The 16,557-nt window shown below is 35.1% G+C and overlaps 3 protein-coding genes across 4 annotated transcripts in view; 2 read left to right on the top strand and 1 right to left on the bottom strand.

Moving 5' to 3' along the window:
- LOC121728406 (proteasome subunit alpha type-5) overlaps positions 1–16,557 on the top strand; it is a 29,137-nt gene that overhangs the window by 2,225 nt on the left and 10,355 nt on the right. Inside the window, exon 2 of the mRNA XM_042116580.1 lies at positions 13,967–13,971. The gene's annotated coding sequence lies outside the window, so the exon portion shown is untranslated. The remainder of the gene's footprint in view (positions 1–13,966; positions 13,972–16,557) is intronic.
- LOC121728404 (tRNA (adenine(37)-N6)-methyltransferase) lies at positions 3,618–8,338 on the top strand. The gene is made up of 6 exons (XM_042116576.1): positions 3,618–3,855; positions 3,940–4,037; positions 4,122–4,356; positions 4,718–4,875; positions 5,238–5,433; positions 7,780–8,338. The coding sequence occupies exons 1-6, from the start codon at positions 3,788–3,790 to the stop codon at positions 8,324–8,326; spliced, it is 1,302 nt and encodes a 433-aa protein (XP_041972510.1). The 5' UTR covers positions 3,618–3,787; the 3' UTR covers positions 8,327–8,338.
- Positions 8,446–15,131, bottom strand: LOC121728401 (oligosaccharide 4-alpha-D-glucosyltransferase-like). Of its 2 annotated transcripts, none has more exons than XM_042116573.1 (2): positions 14,994–15,131; positions 8,446–11,360 (listed from the first exon to the last, which is right to left on the bottom strand). In XM_042116573.1, the coding sequence occupies exon 2, from the start codon at positions 11,297–11,299 to the stop codon at positions 8,525–8,527; it is 2,775 nt and encodes a 924-aa protein (XP_041972507.1). In that variant the 5' UTR covers positions 11,300–11,360; positions 14,994–15,131; the 3' UTR covers positions 8,446–8,524. The 2 variants fall into 2 exon arrangements, with proteins under 2 accessions (XP_041972507.1, XP_041972508.1); XM_042116574.1 differs by lacking the exon at positions 14,994–15,131 and adding an exon at positions 14,284–14,379.

Genomic DNA, 16,557 nt, shown 5'->3' on the forward strand with positions numbered 1-16,557 from the left:
TCTTTATCGTTAGGTCTGTATAGGTCCACAAAAATTTTTGTTAGGTCTCCTATAGTTTTTTAATAAATATTTTTTCAAATTTAGCAAAAAATAAAAATGACATCTAAAGGGCCCCGAAGACGATCAAATGGTTTGACTCAAACACGTAAATTTTGGTTTGACTTAAACCGATTTGATCGTTTACAAAGCTAGTTTGAACGGTTTGTCAAACATTTACGTGTTTGAAGCTTGTTTGATGGAATTTCATATTTTCGTTGTGTTTGACGCGCCGTTTGATCGTGTTCCGACGCGTTTGAAGGTTTGATCAAACCCGGCTTAGTTTAGTGCTGGATTATGAAGAAGAAAAAAAGAAAGAAGCTGTAGTTTCTAGCACTTTCTGTAGATGTTCGTGGGTAAAACGATATTATGTTAGTCCATAGTCCATACCATTCTTTGGACCAGTCTTTTTTTTTTTATGAAATATGGGGGCAAACGAGCAAACGGGTCACCTGATGGAAAGCAACTTCCGTCGCCCATGGACACTCGCAGCATCAGAAGAGCTGCAGGTGCGTTGCAGGCCTTTTAAGAGGGAATAGGGTAATAGGGGAGGGTAGGGATGGGAAGGGAATAGGGGAAGGTAGGGAAGGGAATAGGTTAGGGGATTGGGCCTCTGGTAAACTCATTCACTCGGCGAAACACAGCGCAAGCGCTGTTTCACGCTGGTTTTCTGTGAGAACGTGGTATTTCTTCGGTCGAGCCGGCCCATTTGTGCAGAAGCATGGCTCTCCCACGTATATCTTTTTTTTTTCTCTTCTGACAGAGGACATTAACGTTATAAACATAAGATAAGAAAATCGCGATCCTCGATCTAGAATCTAGAACATCTTCTGCATCACAAGACGTGTACTCGACAGCGCGTATTGAATGAAACTGCGCAGTGTCGTTTGACAAACCGTTCAAACCGACATCAAACGGTTGCATCAAACACGTAAGGTGATCAAACCGTTTGATCGTCTCCGGGGCTCTTTATTAGCATCTCATCTAAACCGAAACTGATTAATTTTTATATTTTTGCATTCTTTATCGTTAGGTCTGTATAGGTCCACAATAATTTTTGTTAGGTCGCCTATTATATAGTTTTTTAAATAAAATTTTAAATAAAAAACGCCTCCGTGGTCTAGTGGTATAGAGCGCAGCTCTTGACTCGGAGGTCGTGGGTTCGATTCCCGCGTTGGAAACCTGTTATTTCCAAGTTTGGTTAGGACAATGCAGGCTGATCACCTGATTGTCTGACAAGTAAGATGATCCATGCGTCGGATGGGCATGTAAAAAGTCGGTCCTGCGCCTGATCTCTCGCCGGTCGTGTCGGTCTTCCGTCCCACTGGGTTATGAGAGTAAAGGAATAGAGAGTGCCCTTGTGTACTGCGCACACACTTGGGCACTATAAAATTACTCCTGCGTAGCTGGCCTGGTTTCAATGAAACCGGCCACCGTCACCGAAACCGGTGTGGGAGCTATTATTATTATATAGTTTTTAATAAATATTTTTTAAAATTTTGCAAAAAAAATTGCATCTTAGCATCTCATCTCTACCGAAACTGATTATTTTTTATATTTATGCATTCTTTATCGTTAGGTCAGTATTGCTCTAGCCGGCGCCAGACATGGGCTTCAAAGTTTAAGCAAACTTTGCAAAGGCGTCGCCAAGGGGGGCAAAGGGGGGCAGCTGCCCCTCCCTAGAGATTCTAAAAAAGTTGCCAATTAAAATGCAAACAACGACCACTATAAATTAAAATCTGATAATAAAAAAAACAATACAATGTTATTATAACTTATTTACAAGTTTTTTATTGCATAGTCAAGAGCTAGTGCTCGTAGCTTTACACATTGGACTCTGTACTGTCACAGAATATATATTTATATAGTACTAAGATACTGTTTTTATAATCGCTGTAGATGTAAGGCTCGTAGTACAAGTGAAAACCTTCATGTGCTGTCGACTATACCTACAATTCATACCTACTTTTTCCATTCGAGAGAATGAGAAAAGTATGAATTGTAGTAGGTAAAGGCAACTTGCCCCCCCCCCCCCCCCCCCTGCGCCATCGGCTGGCGACGCCCTTGAAACTTTGCACAAATAGGAAAATGCCAGCAATTAACTTTGCACAAATAGGCAAATGTCAGTGCCACACTTGGCGAATTCGCGTATTTGATCACCTGTCTGGCGCCCGCCTATAGGTTTTGCTTTTTTAAATATTCATTTGATTATTTTTATACTCATCGCACCAAGTAAATTAATCTAGCAACCCAGTGATGTTTTAATGGGCCCATTCACTGCAGGACTGCCGTGCAGTCCTGCCGTGAATGGGCCTTTATAAACGTTACTCACGCAGCTAGGTAAATAAAAAGTGAAAATGTTTTCGGAAAAATGATCTTTTTGACTACTTTTAACAACATAAATCTATTGTTTTTTTTCTTGGCACCATATTATTCTGTTAATTTTTTCACCAATCAGTGAAGCCCATTCACGGCAGGACTGCACGGCAGTCCTGCAGTGAATGGGCCTCACTGATTGGTTCACACTCGGTGTTGCCGGCCGGGCCTTTATAAACGTTACTCACGCAGCTAGGTAAATAAAAAGTGAAAATGTTTTCGGAAAAATAATCTTTTTGACTACATTTAATAACATAAATCTATTGGTTTTTTTTTTCTTGGCATCATATTATTCTGTTAATTTTTTCACCAATCAGTGAGGCCCATTCACTGCAGGACTGCACGGCTGAATTTTAAATCTTTAATAATCAACAAAATCTCAACTTATTAATTTATGTTATCAAACAAAATATTAATTTATTGGTGTTCATCGATAGCAGTCTGCTGATGTACAGTCTGTCAAGAAAGTGAAGAAATTAAAAAGTGGCAACATCGTAGTGTCATCCCTTTTTTCTTACGTTGATTTGGAAGGGATGACACTACGATATTGCCACTTTTTAATTTCTTCACTTTCTTGACAGACTGTACCTACATGTACTGCGTAGAAAATTCATTGTCCAAACTATAAATCTCCTTGGTACCATAAAGTTAATATACCTAGCGGAACAGAGCAACAATTTCAGCTGTCAAACGAAACCGAAAATGGTTTTCATCTGTGTGATAAATATACACTTAAACTTTTCGATTTAAGTTAGATTAGATCACAACTGAACACGGCCATCATGTAGAGCCGTTGCGACCATTGCATAGCCATCGCATGTGCCATTCGATCAGCCAGCACTGGCCCATCTTGTAGAGCCGCTATAATACACGGGGCAAAGAGCTAACAGACAGACAAATCGATTTTTAACTACTTCAGAAATCGATTTCATAATGAACAATTTGTTTACCATAAATTTGTATGCCGTGAAACCATAAAAAAATATACGTCAATGTCACACAAGCTGACAGATCTAAAAAGCACACAGTGTTCTTTTACTAGCATCAGTATACTTACTACCGCGATGACATCTCGGTAACCAATTAAATCTCGTCAATGAATACTCCCAGTTTACTCGTACAAAACAGGAACACATACTTGGAGTTCATTCTTCAATGTTTTGTGTTCATTGTTTAAATGACTGTATTTAATTAAATTGGTAAATTTATAAATTAAAAATAAGCTCTTCGTAAACTATTTACTTCTTAGTAAATCAACAAAGTTTTACTCAAGCCACTCAAGCCTCTATTATGAGAATTTTTTATTGGTATTAAACCAAGAAACTTGAAATCATTTTTAAAACAATAATATTATTTTAAACAACACAGCTGAACCATGAATGAAAATATTGATTTTCTAAAGAACCAACTTTCTGTGACACGAACTGAAATAAAAAATTTGAGGTAATTCTTCTGGGATAATTTTAATATCTGATTATAATTTACCAGTTACAACACACCTCTATAATTAATTTATTTTAATTTTAGATCATCACTTTCTGCACTCAAACATGAACATTTAAAAGAAATAAAACACATTAAAGATTTTTTAAATGAACTGAAATGTTCTAATTGTGCAGCTATTGGTATGTTGAATTATGATAAGTAGGTATATTCATTATGGTATCAAAAGCTTTTGTATTATCATTGGTATTAAAAATGTTTTTTAGCTACAACAGTTTGCAACAATCGCACCAACCAGGGAAACATAATACAGGCAAATGACCCCAACACAATATCATATCAGCCCATAGGTTACATAGAATCCTCCTTCATCAATAAGAGAGCTGTTCCTCGCCAACCTACTATTCTCTCTGAATCCAAAGGCGCTGTCGTTATAGATTTCAGAGTCTTCAATAACCCTGAACACGCACTTTGTGGATTAGAGGAATTTTCTCATATGTGGTATGATACTTTATTGAAACACATTTTTAATCAAAATGAAAAAGTAAAGGCTATATTTTCTTTTTTGTGCTATAATCCATACTAATATTATAAATGCGAAAGTGTCTGTCTGTCTGTCTGTTACCTCTTCACACCCAACCCGCGGAACCGATTTTGCTGAAATTTAGCATGGAGACACTTTGAGTCCCGGGAAAGGACATAGGATTCTTTTTGTTCCGAAAAAATGTATGGTCCCAGTGCAATAAATGAGTTTTGGCGCAACGGAGTTGCGGGCGTCATCTAGTATTAAAATACGTCATTAACATTGATTTATCAACAGCATGTAATACTTACATATTAATTTACAAAATTTATATTCTAGGATAATTTTCCACTTTCACAAAACAGAAAATACACATGTACCGGCCAAAGTTGCACCCCCTCGGTTAGATGGGGAGAGGAGGGGAGTGTTCTCAACTAGATCACCTCACAGGCCCTGCCCCATTGGTCTATCTCTCGTCAAGATTCATAGTATAGAAGGTATTTTTGTATATATATGCCTGCTTTTTCAACAAAAAAAAAATATAAAATAATAAAATATATATTTTTGGTCTCTTACTTTATTTTCTTCTAAATGGCTTGATGCTATGCTTATCATGCATGTACTGTGTTGAATTTTAGAAAAAATTAGAAAAACATAGTAATAACAACAAAACACAAGCAATGAAAACTGTTTGATGATACTGCAGCTTCAATCACTGTATCATACTTTTTTTAACACAGTAATGTTTTTACTATGTATGTATTATTTGTAGGCTTAAATTTAGTTTTCTGTTTAATATTTTAAAAAGACATTCTTATAAATGTGCGATGCTTAATAAATGTATGGTGATTTTTTTTAGGTAACAAAATAATTTTCAATGGTGTAGATATGGTCAATGGCACACCAGTTCTTGATATCAAGCCCTTTATACCACAGTATGATTATCCTATGTCAGCATTTGGAGAGCCGTCCATGTTGTCACTAAATAGACCTCCTACAGAGGGAGTCAGCGATGTTACTGCAGCTGCTAATTTACAAATAAATAATAATGACAGGTATACCTTTGTAAATTTTAAATATATACAAAGTGAATATATTTTATTCTGACATTAAAATATGCTGTTTCATACTGTTACTAAAAGTTGCTTCCATTGTAAAGTTTCTTAAATTCATGAGTAAATTCACCCTGTATTTTCCAATTAAAACATGAAACTATGATGGCAATTTGAAGTGTTATCATAAATTCATGTACATTTTTTAAATGTGTATGAACTTATAAAAATAAAAAAGTTTATGTAGAGTTTAAACATTTCCTATTTTTATTTTAAAAGTATGTATCTCTTTTAGGGTATGTTATTCGAATATTCGAATACTCGTTTTATTCGAATATTCGACGATTTTAATATTCGAATATTCGCCAAATTATTTTTCGAATAATTCGAATAGTAAAAATATTTTTTATTTTTGTTTAAAATCCTATCAAACATTAAATTAACATGGAATAAGAACATAATTAAGTTTATTTGAGAAAAATAATATTATTTATGAATATTCTACATCTTTAATGATATTATTATAATATACTAGCGACCCACCCCGGCTTCGCACGGGTATAAAATATATTATAGCCTATGTCACTGAAAAAATGATTAAAATCGATTTAGTAGTTTTGATTTTAAATAATTTATATTCATTACTACCCGTGGCCCGCATTGGTTGGTATTGCCGCAAAAGCTACGTCCCGCAATTTTTAAATATGTGATGGACATGAGGGAAAAAAGCGACTTTGTCTCATAATCTTATTTATTAAATAAAATTCTCGTGTCACAATGTTAGTTACCGTACTCCTCCGAAACGGCTCTACTGATTTTTACCAAATCTTATACGCATATTCAGTAGGTATGAGAATCGGCTACTGGCTACTTTTTATATTGATAAGTGCACTAATTGTTGAATAAATAATAGTAAATTACTACAACTCAAGATTGACGGCAACCATTGTTTGTGCGACGGGATAGCGATGGACGTTGCCTTATATTTTATACTTCAATAAAATAATAATATGGGCGAAATACTTTAATATTAATATATAAAATAATTATATAAAATAATATTAAATATTATGTGGTTAAGTGCCTTTGCCCAGCAGTGGGACACTGTAGGCCGATAATAATAATAATAATTATGTAGTGATACCCCTCCCGTGAGCGCCCCGCATTCGTAATGCCCACTTCGAAACAGACGTAAATCGCAATATTTTAATTTCGCCATAACTTCTAAACCAAACGTCCAATTTTAATCGCTTAAAGACCAAATATAATCTATATAAACTGTACTTAGTGATGAAATAATTTATTTTGTATAAGGATTATTAGCATGAGTAAAATAAATGCGTTTAAATATAGTCCAAAAAAAAATCAGGATTTTAAATTAAAAAAAATGGTTGTTGTGCCTCACTTGACATAGATAGGTATAGTGTGTCGCGGACATTTTTGTAGATATTTATAAGATCTACATTTACTCAGAACATTGTATACTTCTATCTTTTATAGTTCAGGCAGCGCACGCAAAATAAGTAAATTTTCTGGTTGTTTCCGAAAAAACTGAAATATCTTACGGAACATATATAATATTCCAAAATAAAAAGTAGCCTATCTTACTATAAAAATAATGTAGCTTTCGAATGGTGAAAGAATTTTTAAAATCAGTCCAGTAGTTTTTGAGCCTATTACAATTAAACAAACAAACAAAGTTTACCTCTTTATAATATTAGTATAGATAAATCTGTTTTTAGTCTAACTAATGAGTATACGACCATTCATCGTCGCCGTTGACAATGTTTTAGAAACGTCTAATAAATTCATTTGCATGTTTTTAGGCAAAATAACGATTTTGCCTAAAGACATGAAAATGAAGATATTATATAAATTCCTTTCAGTCATGGATTTCAGTATCGTCAGTAATGGTCGCTCACGATCTGTATCCATTGACTTGTTTCAAGTATAATCACATGAGAAAAGTAAAAGGTGCTACGATCGAAAACGGTTTACACTTTACAGCCTTTCTTTTATTGCCCAGCTGTAACCTTAAAATATACATTTTTAAAGTGTTTAACGATAAAAATTAACTATGTCATTTGCAAAGATTTATGTTGATAAAAGTAAAAATTAGAATTGCTTACTTCGTAGTGTTAACAAAATAGGTTGTACATAGTTGTACGAAGTTTTTTGTTACTTTTTCAGTTACTTAGTACAGTACTTGTTCAGAGTTTTCAGCATTTTTCAAAAATTTTGAATTATTCGAATAATATTCGAATTATTCGAAAACTTTTGTAAAATATTCGAATTATTCGAATAGTAAATTTGTCGAATAATAACATTCCCTAATCTCTTTATTTTCAGTCAAGAACAACATGCTTCAGCAAACGCGATAAGAATAGATACTGGGAATTTATCAGATTCCCCATTCGAAGATGATGCTTTGTCACCTGGAAATGATGACATACCATCTCCAGAATCGCCATCTAGTGTGGAACTGCCTGATGGTCCAAATACATATCCTGTTCAGCTGGTGGAATCGGAACGTGGTGCACCAGATGGCCAGGAAAGATTTACCCCACCGCAGACTGGATACAATGTTAACTCAAGCCCTGAAATAAACATAGCATCTTGGATATCTAACCCACCTTCGCAAAGATTTCAAGTGACTTTTACTGACGAGGCTTTTGAGAGATTAAATGGTCTCATCGGTGAAAGAGCCAATACATTTAAAACTAATATTGAAAATCTTCTATCGGAAGACCCAAGATCTCATTATGTTAGAAGCAGATACCCAGATCACGAGTACAGTTGCGTCCTAGAAGATATTTGTGTCAACTGTGTTTTTAATGCTCCTTCCTCAGTCTGTACAATTGTAGCTGTAAGAAGTGCCGAGGACTTGCAAAATTAAACAGAAGGTTTATTTATATTTTTTATTTTATGATATGACTATAATATAATATTTCATTCCAATATCTTATTATTTTTTTAACATAAATATATTTGTGATAATTGATTTTATTTCTAGTTTTATTAGGCACATAATTATATGGAATGCTCTGGTACGAATTTCGAATAGTACTGACATAAAAAAAAAAACGAAACACAATTAAACTTCAATAGAGTTGCTCCATTTGGAAGCAATGGAACCTACAATGGCTCGTAAACGATAATTATATTTTACGGATACATTGTTCACTTCGAAGGTAAATGAATCTCCTTTAATATGTGTAAATATTATTCCATCTCTGTCTATTTCGTAATATTCGATGTTATCATTACTCTTCCATGTTAGGACGATGTTGGTAGATGTTCTTTTATCACTATCTTCTTTGAAGTCAGAGGGTGGCGCAATCGTTTCGCTTACTTCGTCGACTCTACCGAACACTTTAGAATCGTTTTTATGACCTTTAAGCTTTATAATTATTTCGTTCTGAGTGATATCTAACGTGCTTATTTTCAAGCTTATGAACTTTTGTTTAATATTATACTTAGTTAAATATGGATTAATCACAAACTCTTCATTGAAATAATACATATTGTTATCGTTGTTTTTAAATTGCTCGATATTAGCTGCTTTTTGCAGATCTACAGATTCACCGTTTATGGCTGTCTTAATATAACCTACTTTTTCTGTTGCCATAATTTGTAGAATAGTCGACCTGTTTTTCACCATCGTTTTGTATGTCCCAGTCGTCTTATTAATTTTTATTACTACGTCATTCAAGTTTTCTTTTCCAACGGTAATTTCAGTGGTCGCGTATTCCCCTTTATCGTAATCTTTAGTTATGCCATCATCTTCATAAACTTTGAATTTCTCTCCACCTCTGGGGTACACAGTAAATATTCTTATGCTTCGGTCGATTTGATTTGGATTGTTGTTAGGGTTAGTCATTGGTATTATACAGCCTTCTCGAACAAAGACGGGTATTTTCCACAATGGGGTCAAAATGTTATTGTAAACCTTTCCACCCTGATATTTTTCGCCTGTAAAGAAATCCATCCACATTTGATTCTCGTCAGGTAAATAAATGCCATTACGTAGGAATTGTCCCATCGATTTAATGCCATTGTAGATAGGGGCGACGAGTATGTTTGGACCCCACATAAACTCATACTGACAATCGGTGGTATACGTTGCTTTGTCGTTCGCAAATTCTAGGAACAGGGCCCTAATCATTGGAAGACCATTTATAGATTCGAATGCGATAGAATAATTGTAAGGCATTAACATGGATTTGAGTTTTAAATAGGCCCTGTTAATATCTGTGGCTTCTTCGTCGTAGCTGAAGGGTGTTTTAGGTGTGTTACCCCATCCGTCCATGTTAAGCTGAAGAGGTGTAAATGCCTTCCACTGAAAATCTCTGATATTGACTTCCTTATTACCTCCTGCGTATATTCCATCCATATCGGAGCCTACGATCGGTTGTCCCGATAGACCAGTACCAATGTACGTAGGGATGTGGAAACGAATATACTCCCATTCTCCCCCATTTTGGTCGCCACTCCATATGCCCGCGTACCTTTGGGTACCAGCCCAACCGTCGATACTCAGAATCATCGGTCTGGTTCTACTCTTCGTTGCCTTGTTAAATATACCATTAGCGTACTCAATAGCGTTTAATCCGAACGAGTAGCCTTGTCCTATCCATGCTTCATCACACTTAAGCGCAACAACGTTTGCAACGCCTACTTCTTTGTTTAGATCTCTTTCTCCCTTTTTAGGATTCGAAGGATCAGCTGGATGTAAATTAGACTCGGTCCACAAAGCAAGCTGAACGCCTTTTTCCTTACAATAGGTGGAAAACTGTCTCAAATTTTCAATGTCGCCGTCTAACGAATCGGTTTGTCCATAACCGGAACCATATCCATCATTGGGAATAAACCAGCCGAGAGGTATATCATGTCTTTCGTATCTGTCTAACATAGCTCGAGCTGAAAACTGATAGTTATTTTTTTCTCCATTTAAAGACTCCAAAATTCCTATTTTATCTCCAATATCTTTTGGCTGATAAGATTTGTAGTATTTTCCATCTTCAAACAAAATTGCACCTTTCGTGTCAGCATTCACTTCAACCCAATAGTCACGATTGAAAGCGTTAAAATGGGATTCGTAAAATGCATATTCGGGCAAGAGCAATGGCTTGCCTGTTAACTCAAAATAATCTTTTAAAATGTCTGCTGGTTTTGAATTGATGAAAATATACGCGTCATAGTAATTTTCCTCGTGCGTAGTTTCTACAACATCATTATATTTTTTTTCTCCAAAATCGTAGGAGCCTTTCTGCCACGTGTTTCTTAAGATTCCGTATCCATATGTCGACCAGTAAAATGGACAAGGAGACGATACCCATCCGTCCGTCCATTTGTTACTATTAACAATATTTATCTTTTTACCCTTGTGAGTGAATCTTCCGTTCTGCATACCACCTCCAAAAAAGTATTCGTCTGATCTTTGATGCAACGTTTGCTTACACTTTTGGTCATTATAAGACAAAGGATGTGCTTCAATCAAAACGTCTTTGTTTGATCTCTTATCGTTTACTTTTATTGTTCCAGTTCTCTTAGCAAACACTATTTGTAAAGCTTTTGTTTTCACAATATAATGTGTAGTTATTTCATCAAGTTCGGATTGTTGAAATGCTTCATCACCGTAATCGTCGAGAGTCTTTGCAATTATTTTAGCAACATCAGTCTCATTATTTGGCTTCGGATATTCTAAGAATATTTTTGTAGTAGAAATATAATATCTTAATACGTGATCTTTTAATACGTATAATCTGGCTTCTTCTCCTGTACCAAAATTTATTAAGAAGTATTTGCTGGTTTTGGTAATATCTATTATATTACCCAGAACCCTATCGTCTTTTGTTACTTCAGCCATACTTGGACGGATAGGTGTATTTCACTCTGTTTACACAAGCTATTTTATGGCTCCGTTAATTCTGCAACAAAGTAAATAACATATCAATAACTGTTTATTGTAGCAGTAAAATACTTAGGTACCTAACCACATTTAAAATACACGTTCCTGATTTTCATATTATATTTCTTCACGTATTGGTGACAAATCAAACGAAAATGGTTATGTTTTTATTTTATTTTAATTAGTTTAGCTAGTTTTAGCAAATAACAGTTATCATTTACTAAAATTATAACTTCCCACGTTAATTTATCAATAGGAGGACACGAAATCCATGATATTATATTTTGTTATGCTCAGTCTGATTGACGGATTCAAATAAAGTTAAAAATTAAAACTCTGCTAAATTAGTTTGCCTTTATATTTGTTTATCGCGCCGTATAATATATATGCATTATTGCAATAATATCGTAAAAAGGCTTTACGGCTGCTTAAACTGAGATTTATTTATGTTTAGATCAAAATGAAACTGAATCACAGACGGTAATGTGATGACATTTGGAAACTTTCTTTCGAAGTTCCTAAATCGCCCAAAATATACCTAATATAGCTAAGTAGTCACATACGGTTTTGCTTTAATTCCATCGAGCCGGCTTGACGCGAGCCTCCGAGCTATGACTTTGCGGTCCACACAGTAATTATTACTCGATTTGGAGTAAAACTATCGAGCAAAACCGTATTTGAGTACTTAGCTAATATAGTAGTTAACAGGTATCATGTGGGAATTGGGAATACACTAGAAATATTCTATTTTATTATTACAATTTAATGAGTTATTGTTTAAACCTGTTTACACACGCGTGACTAATTTCGGTTTATTGACCACATAGTGATTTGCATAATATTAACATAGATACTTAATAACTAAAATTAACATGTCAATAAAATTAGCGAGAGGCATTTAAGGGGGCGACTAACCCTAAAATGTCGATTTTATAATTAATTTGTATACTTGAAAATAAGCCCCGAATTGTTTCATTTTCTAAAATTAGATACTACATTATATATCCGAGAATTCGATCTGAGCAAAAACACGATATCTTAGAATTTTCTCGATAGAAAAAAATCACAAAGATGCATCTAATTTTCACGAATTTTTCATTTATTGCCATAACCGTGCATTGAAGTTAATATATTAACACATTGTATAAAATTCTATCATTGAGAGATCGACCTAGCGGTTTTTTTTAATTTTATATATTTATCTAGTTATTGAGAAAAAACTAATTTGGCGATGAATCCGCGTCGTTCTTTTTCACCTGGCATATGAAAGACGGGCGTGAGTGTGAAGAGAGAGGGACAACGTTTGATTTTTGGGGTTAGTCGCCCTCTTAATACTGCTTAACAGAATTCTGTACTTAAAGATTATTTTGGTCCAAATGTGCTGTTTAATTTGTTTATAAACTATTATTATAATATTCCTTCATTATATTGATACTAGCGACCCGCTCCGGCTGCGCATCGGGTATAACCACTGAAAAAATGATTAAAATCGCTTTAGCAGTTTAGACTTATATTCATTACTAGCTGTCCCGGTGAACTTCGTGTCACTTAAAAACCTTCCCTGGACTTCTACGAATATTTTAAGACTAAAATTAGCCCAATCCGTTCAGCCGTTCTCGAGTTTTGCGCTTAGCAACACATTCAGCGACTCATTTTTATATTATAGATTACTAACCGTGGCCCGCATTGGTCGGTACCGCTGCAAAAGCTACTTCCCGCAGTTTTTAAATCTGTGAATTGTAATAATTTAAACTTTAAATGAATAATCTTCGAGAATATTCATTTAAAGCTGTAAAGTGTAAAGGGCCATATAGATCTACATTAAATCAACAATGTATATATGTTAAATTGGATAAGGATTAATGCTGTATTTATTAAAATTGCTTCGAAGATTAGCCATTATTTGTCGTAAAAAGAAAATGACAAATAATCGGCCAAGTGCGAGTTGGACTCGCGCACGAAGGGTTCCTTACCATTATAGAGCAAAATTAGGCCAAAAATTGTGTTTTTTGTATGGGAGCCCCCTTAATTTTTGATTTTGTTTTAATATTATTATTAAATGTTAAATTACACATATATACTTAAAGAGGCGTAAACATTTTATTATTGGTTAAAATATTTATTATCTTTGAATATTAAAACAGAGGCATAAAAAATCTGCTATTACAATATTTAGGCTAGGAAACAGTAAAATTATACCGGTGTAACAAAACTAAGTGCAGGGGTTTAGGGCAGGGGTCACCAATTAGTTTCGCTCGGGGTCCGTTTTAACACATGAAACGACCTTCGCGGTCCACACATTTTATATATTTTTTTTTATTAAACAAAGGTAAGCGATTACGAAAATTACAAAGGTATTTTAAGATATCGATGAGAAAAGTAATAGGTTTACGGTGCGGATGCGGACCGCAGTCCGCCATTTGGTGACCCCTGCTTTAGGGTGTGTATTCCTAATATTATATATAGAGTTCACTGTGAAAGTAGCGGCGCTAAAAGAGCATTTTTTGTGATTTGTATGGGCAAGTGCCCCAGCGTCAGCCATTTACCCATACAAAAGTTTTAAAAAGTTACTCTTTCAGCACTGCTGTTTTCAAGGTGAGCTCAATACTGAGGACTCATACACATCCAAAGTACATATTATTGCTTAGTTTTGTCACACCTTGTATAGAAACTAATTTATTAGTAGAAAATATAAATAAATAAATAAATAAAATTTGTTTTATTTCTGAATAGATTTTAAGAAAATACTTTCAGAACGTTGATCTACATGATGCCTACTACCGGTTCAGGAACGAACCCGGCGAGAAGAACCGGCGTAAGAAACTCGCACGGGGCCCACTTTTTAACCAAAAAAAGTGAGAAAAAAATTAATCTTTAAAAAAATATAATATAATATGAGATGCATAATATTAGTTATCAAAATATAGTAGGCAACAACTTACTGGATACAATATTGGCCAGTGTGGATTCTGGATTGGAAATATTAACCTTTATATTTACTTTTCCTTTTAAAATTTACACACGTATGCTTACAATCACTGCTCTAACGAGACTGAGCGTTTATTGAATACTCGTTTCTCATTTATAGGTTAACGACCTTATATCATCGCGTCCTTTTGTTTACATCACGAAGTAAAGCAACGTTTCGTTGTACTTAACTATTTATTTATATAATTACTAGTACTTATTTAATTTGCCTCAGCTGTTAAATAACTTTAAGTTGTTATAGAGTTAAAGGCTGTATATTCAAGTAATGTAGTTTTCTTCAAAGTATGGGTCGCGAGTCGCGACTGATCTGATGACTGTCGCGATGAAACACTTATGCAATTATTATTTTTAACAAAAAAATTTAAAACGACTACCAAGTGGAAACAATAACATTACGTATTCTTTAATGAACTAAAATGTATGAATTCACCTAAACATCAACTGTTTCTGTACACAATCTTTTATCTTCATTATTTTGAAGTCGGTACCAGCTAAGAATCGTGAGTTCTATAACAAAATATTTTTAGTTTTTTAGACTGGTACCGACTTCAAGATTATGAAGATTGATATAATTAGCATAATCTGTTCAGCCGTTCCGGAGTTTGAGAAAAACTAACAAAATTGAAAATTCGTTTTTATTGATATTTCAATTATCAAGGCGTACCGTATTCATCGTCGCGTTCTTCTTACGGCTTTCCTCACTCGTCGCGCCGCAGTAGTATAGGGGGCACTGCCCATATTGAATTGAACTTGTGGCGTTGTGCCTCCCGACCCGAAATTAAACATGCCGGTCGGTTGTTGCGGCTGTTGTTGCTGCAGAGATAAAAGTGTTGGTTAGCAAAAAAGTATCACAAAATGCGGCGAATAGTCTAACATACAATTTAAATTTAATTGAAGGCCTTAATTATGCAAATTTTGCTCGAAAAAAAAAATCTCTGGTACTATAAGAACCGGGAAGGCAATGCATATTAGTTCTCATTAAAATTAAAAATATTACACACCTGGGAAAAGCCAAATACTCCAGATGTATTTGTGCTCGTTCCAAAAGTAGTATTTGATATACTCGTTGCGCCGAACATAGGCACATTAGAAACCGGCAGATTCCCGGATGTATTAGACTGTGGATTCTGTGCCGTGTTAAAAAACAAATTAGGCTGGCTACTGTTAGTGTTCCGATTCGAAATTCCAAATATGTTCTGTGAAGGCTGCTGAGGTACCCCAAACGTGCTATTTGTATTAGTATTGAAAGTAAAATTCGCTGCACGATTCTCAAATTGTGTCGGAGTGCTGGCAGCGTCATTGTTTGTTGGCCAAATATTGTTCGCATTTGGCATAGAATTCCCAAATAATCCAGTTTCGGGTGTAGACGAAGCGATGCTTAATGTGTTTCCTGTGTTCTGTTGATTGCCTCCATTGTCACCCCCCAAAAGCGTGTTTCCAGTGGGCAGCCCTTTTATTCCAAGTAAAGCACTATTCGAACTAGTCCCAGTCGACATTACACTGCCATTGGATATGGGGAGAGTGAATATATTATTTTCGCTCGTAGCTCCGAATGTTTTAAGCATAGGAGTTTCGTTGCTGCTATTGTTCCCGAATTTGAAATTAAATTTCTGTTTTTCATTGTTAGGCGCCGAGTTGTATAAAGTATTATTAAAACAGAATACAAGTGCAGCTGATGTTGTAGGCAATAATTGTGATACGGCTGGTGTGGTTGTTGTAGTGTTACTGCTAAACACTGGCAAATAAACTGGAGTAGACTCACTTTTTTGGAACAAAGAAGTAGGTTCCGGTTTTACAGACTCAGTTTTATAGAATAAAGGTATGTTGGAAGTGGCAGCCGTTACTGCACTGGGGAGTGTCATTCTAGTGGAGAAAGACAACGTACTTGTGGAAGCAGCAGCTGAAATACCAGTTGACAGAACATTCGAACTAGAAGCACTAATGGTTGTAGTTGGTGAGTTCGAACATGACAAAGAGTGAGTAGAAGTTTTTTGTTCACTTTGAGTGGTAACTGGAAGTCCAGAGTTACTGGAAATACTAATAGGAGTGGTAACTATCGATACAAATAAGTTGCTATCACTAACAATGGGAGCAGATGTCGAAACTGGTGTTGATGGTTGTACTTCGGATGTTACAACAGGTTTCTTTGGCACTGTCGATGAGGTTATTTCAGGTGTTTTAGGTAGACTAAAGAGGGGCTGAGGAACCTCCACTGACGTACTTGAAGA

The sequence above is a fragment of the Aricia agestis genome, chromosome 6 (genome assembly GCF_905147365.1).
Source record: "Aricia agestis chromosome 6, ilAriAges1.1, whole genome shotgun sequence".
Taxonomy (NCBI): Eukaryota; Metazoa; Arthropoda; class Insecta; order Lepidoptera; family Lycaenidae; genus Aricia; species Aricia agestis.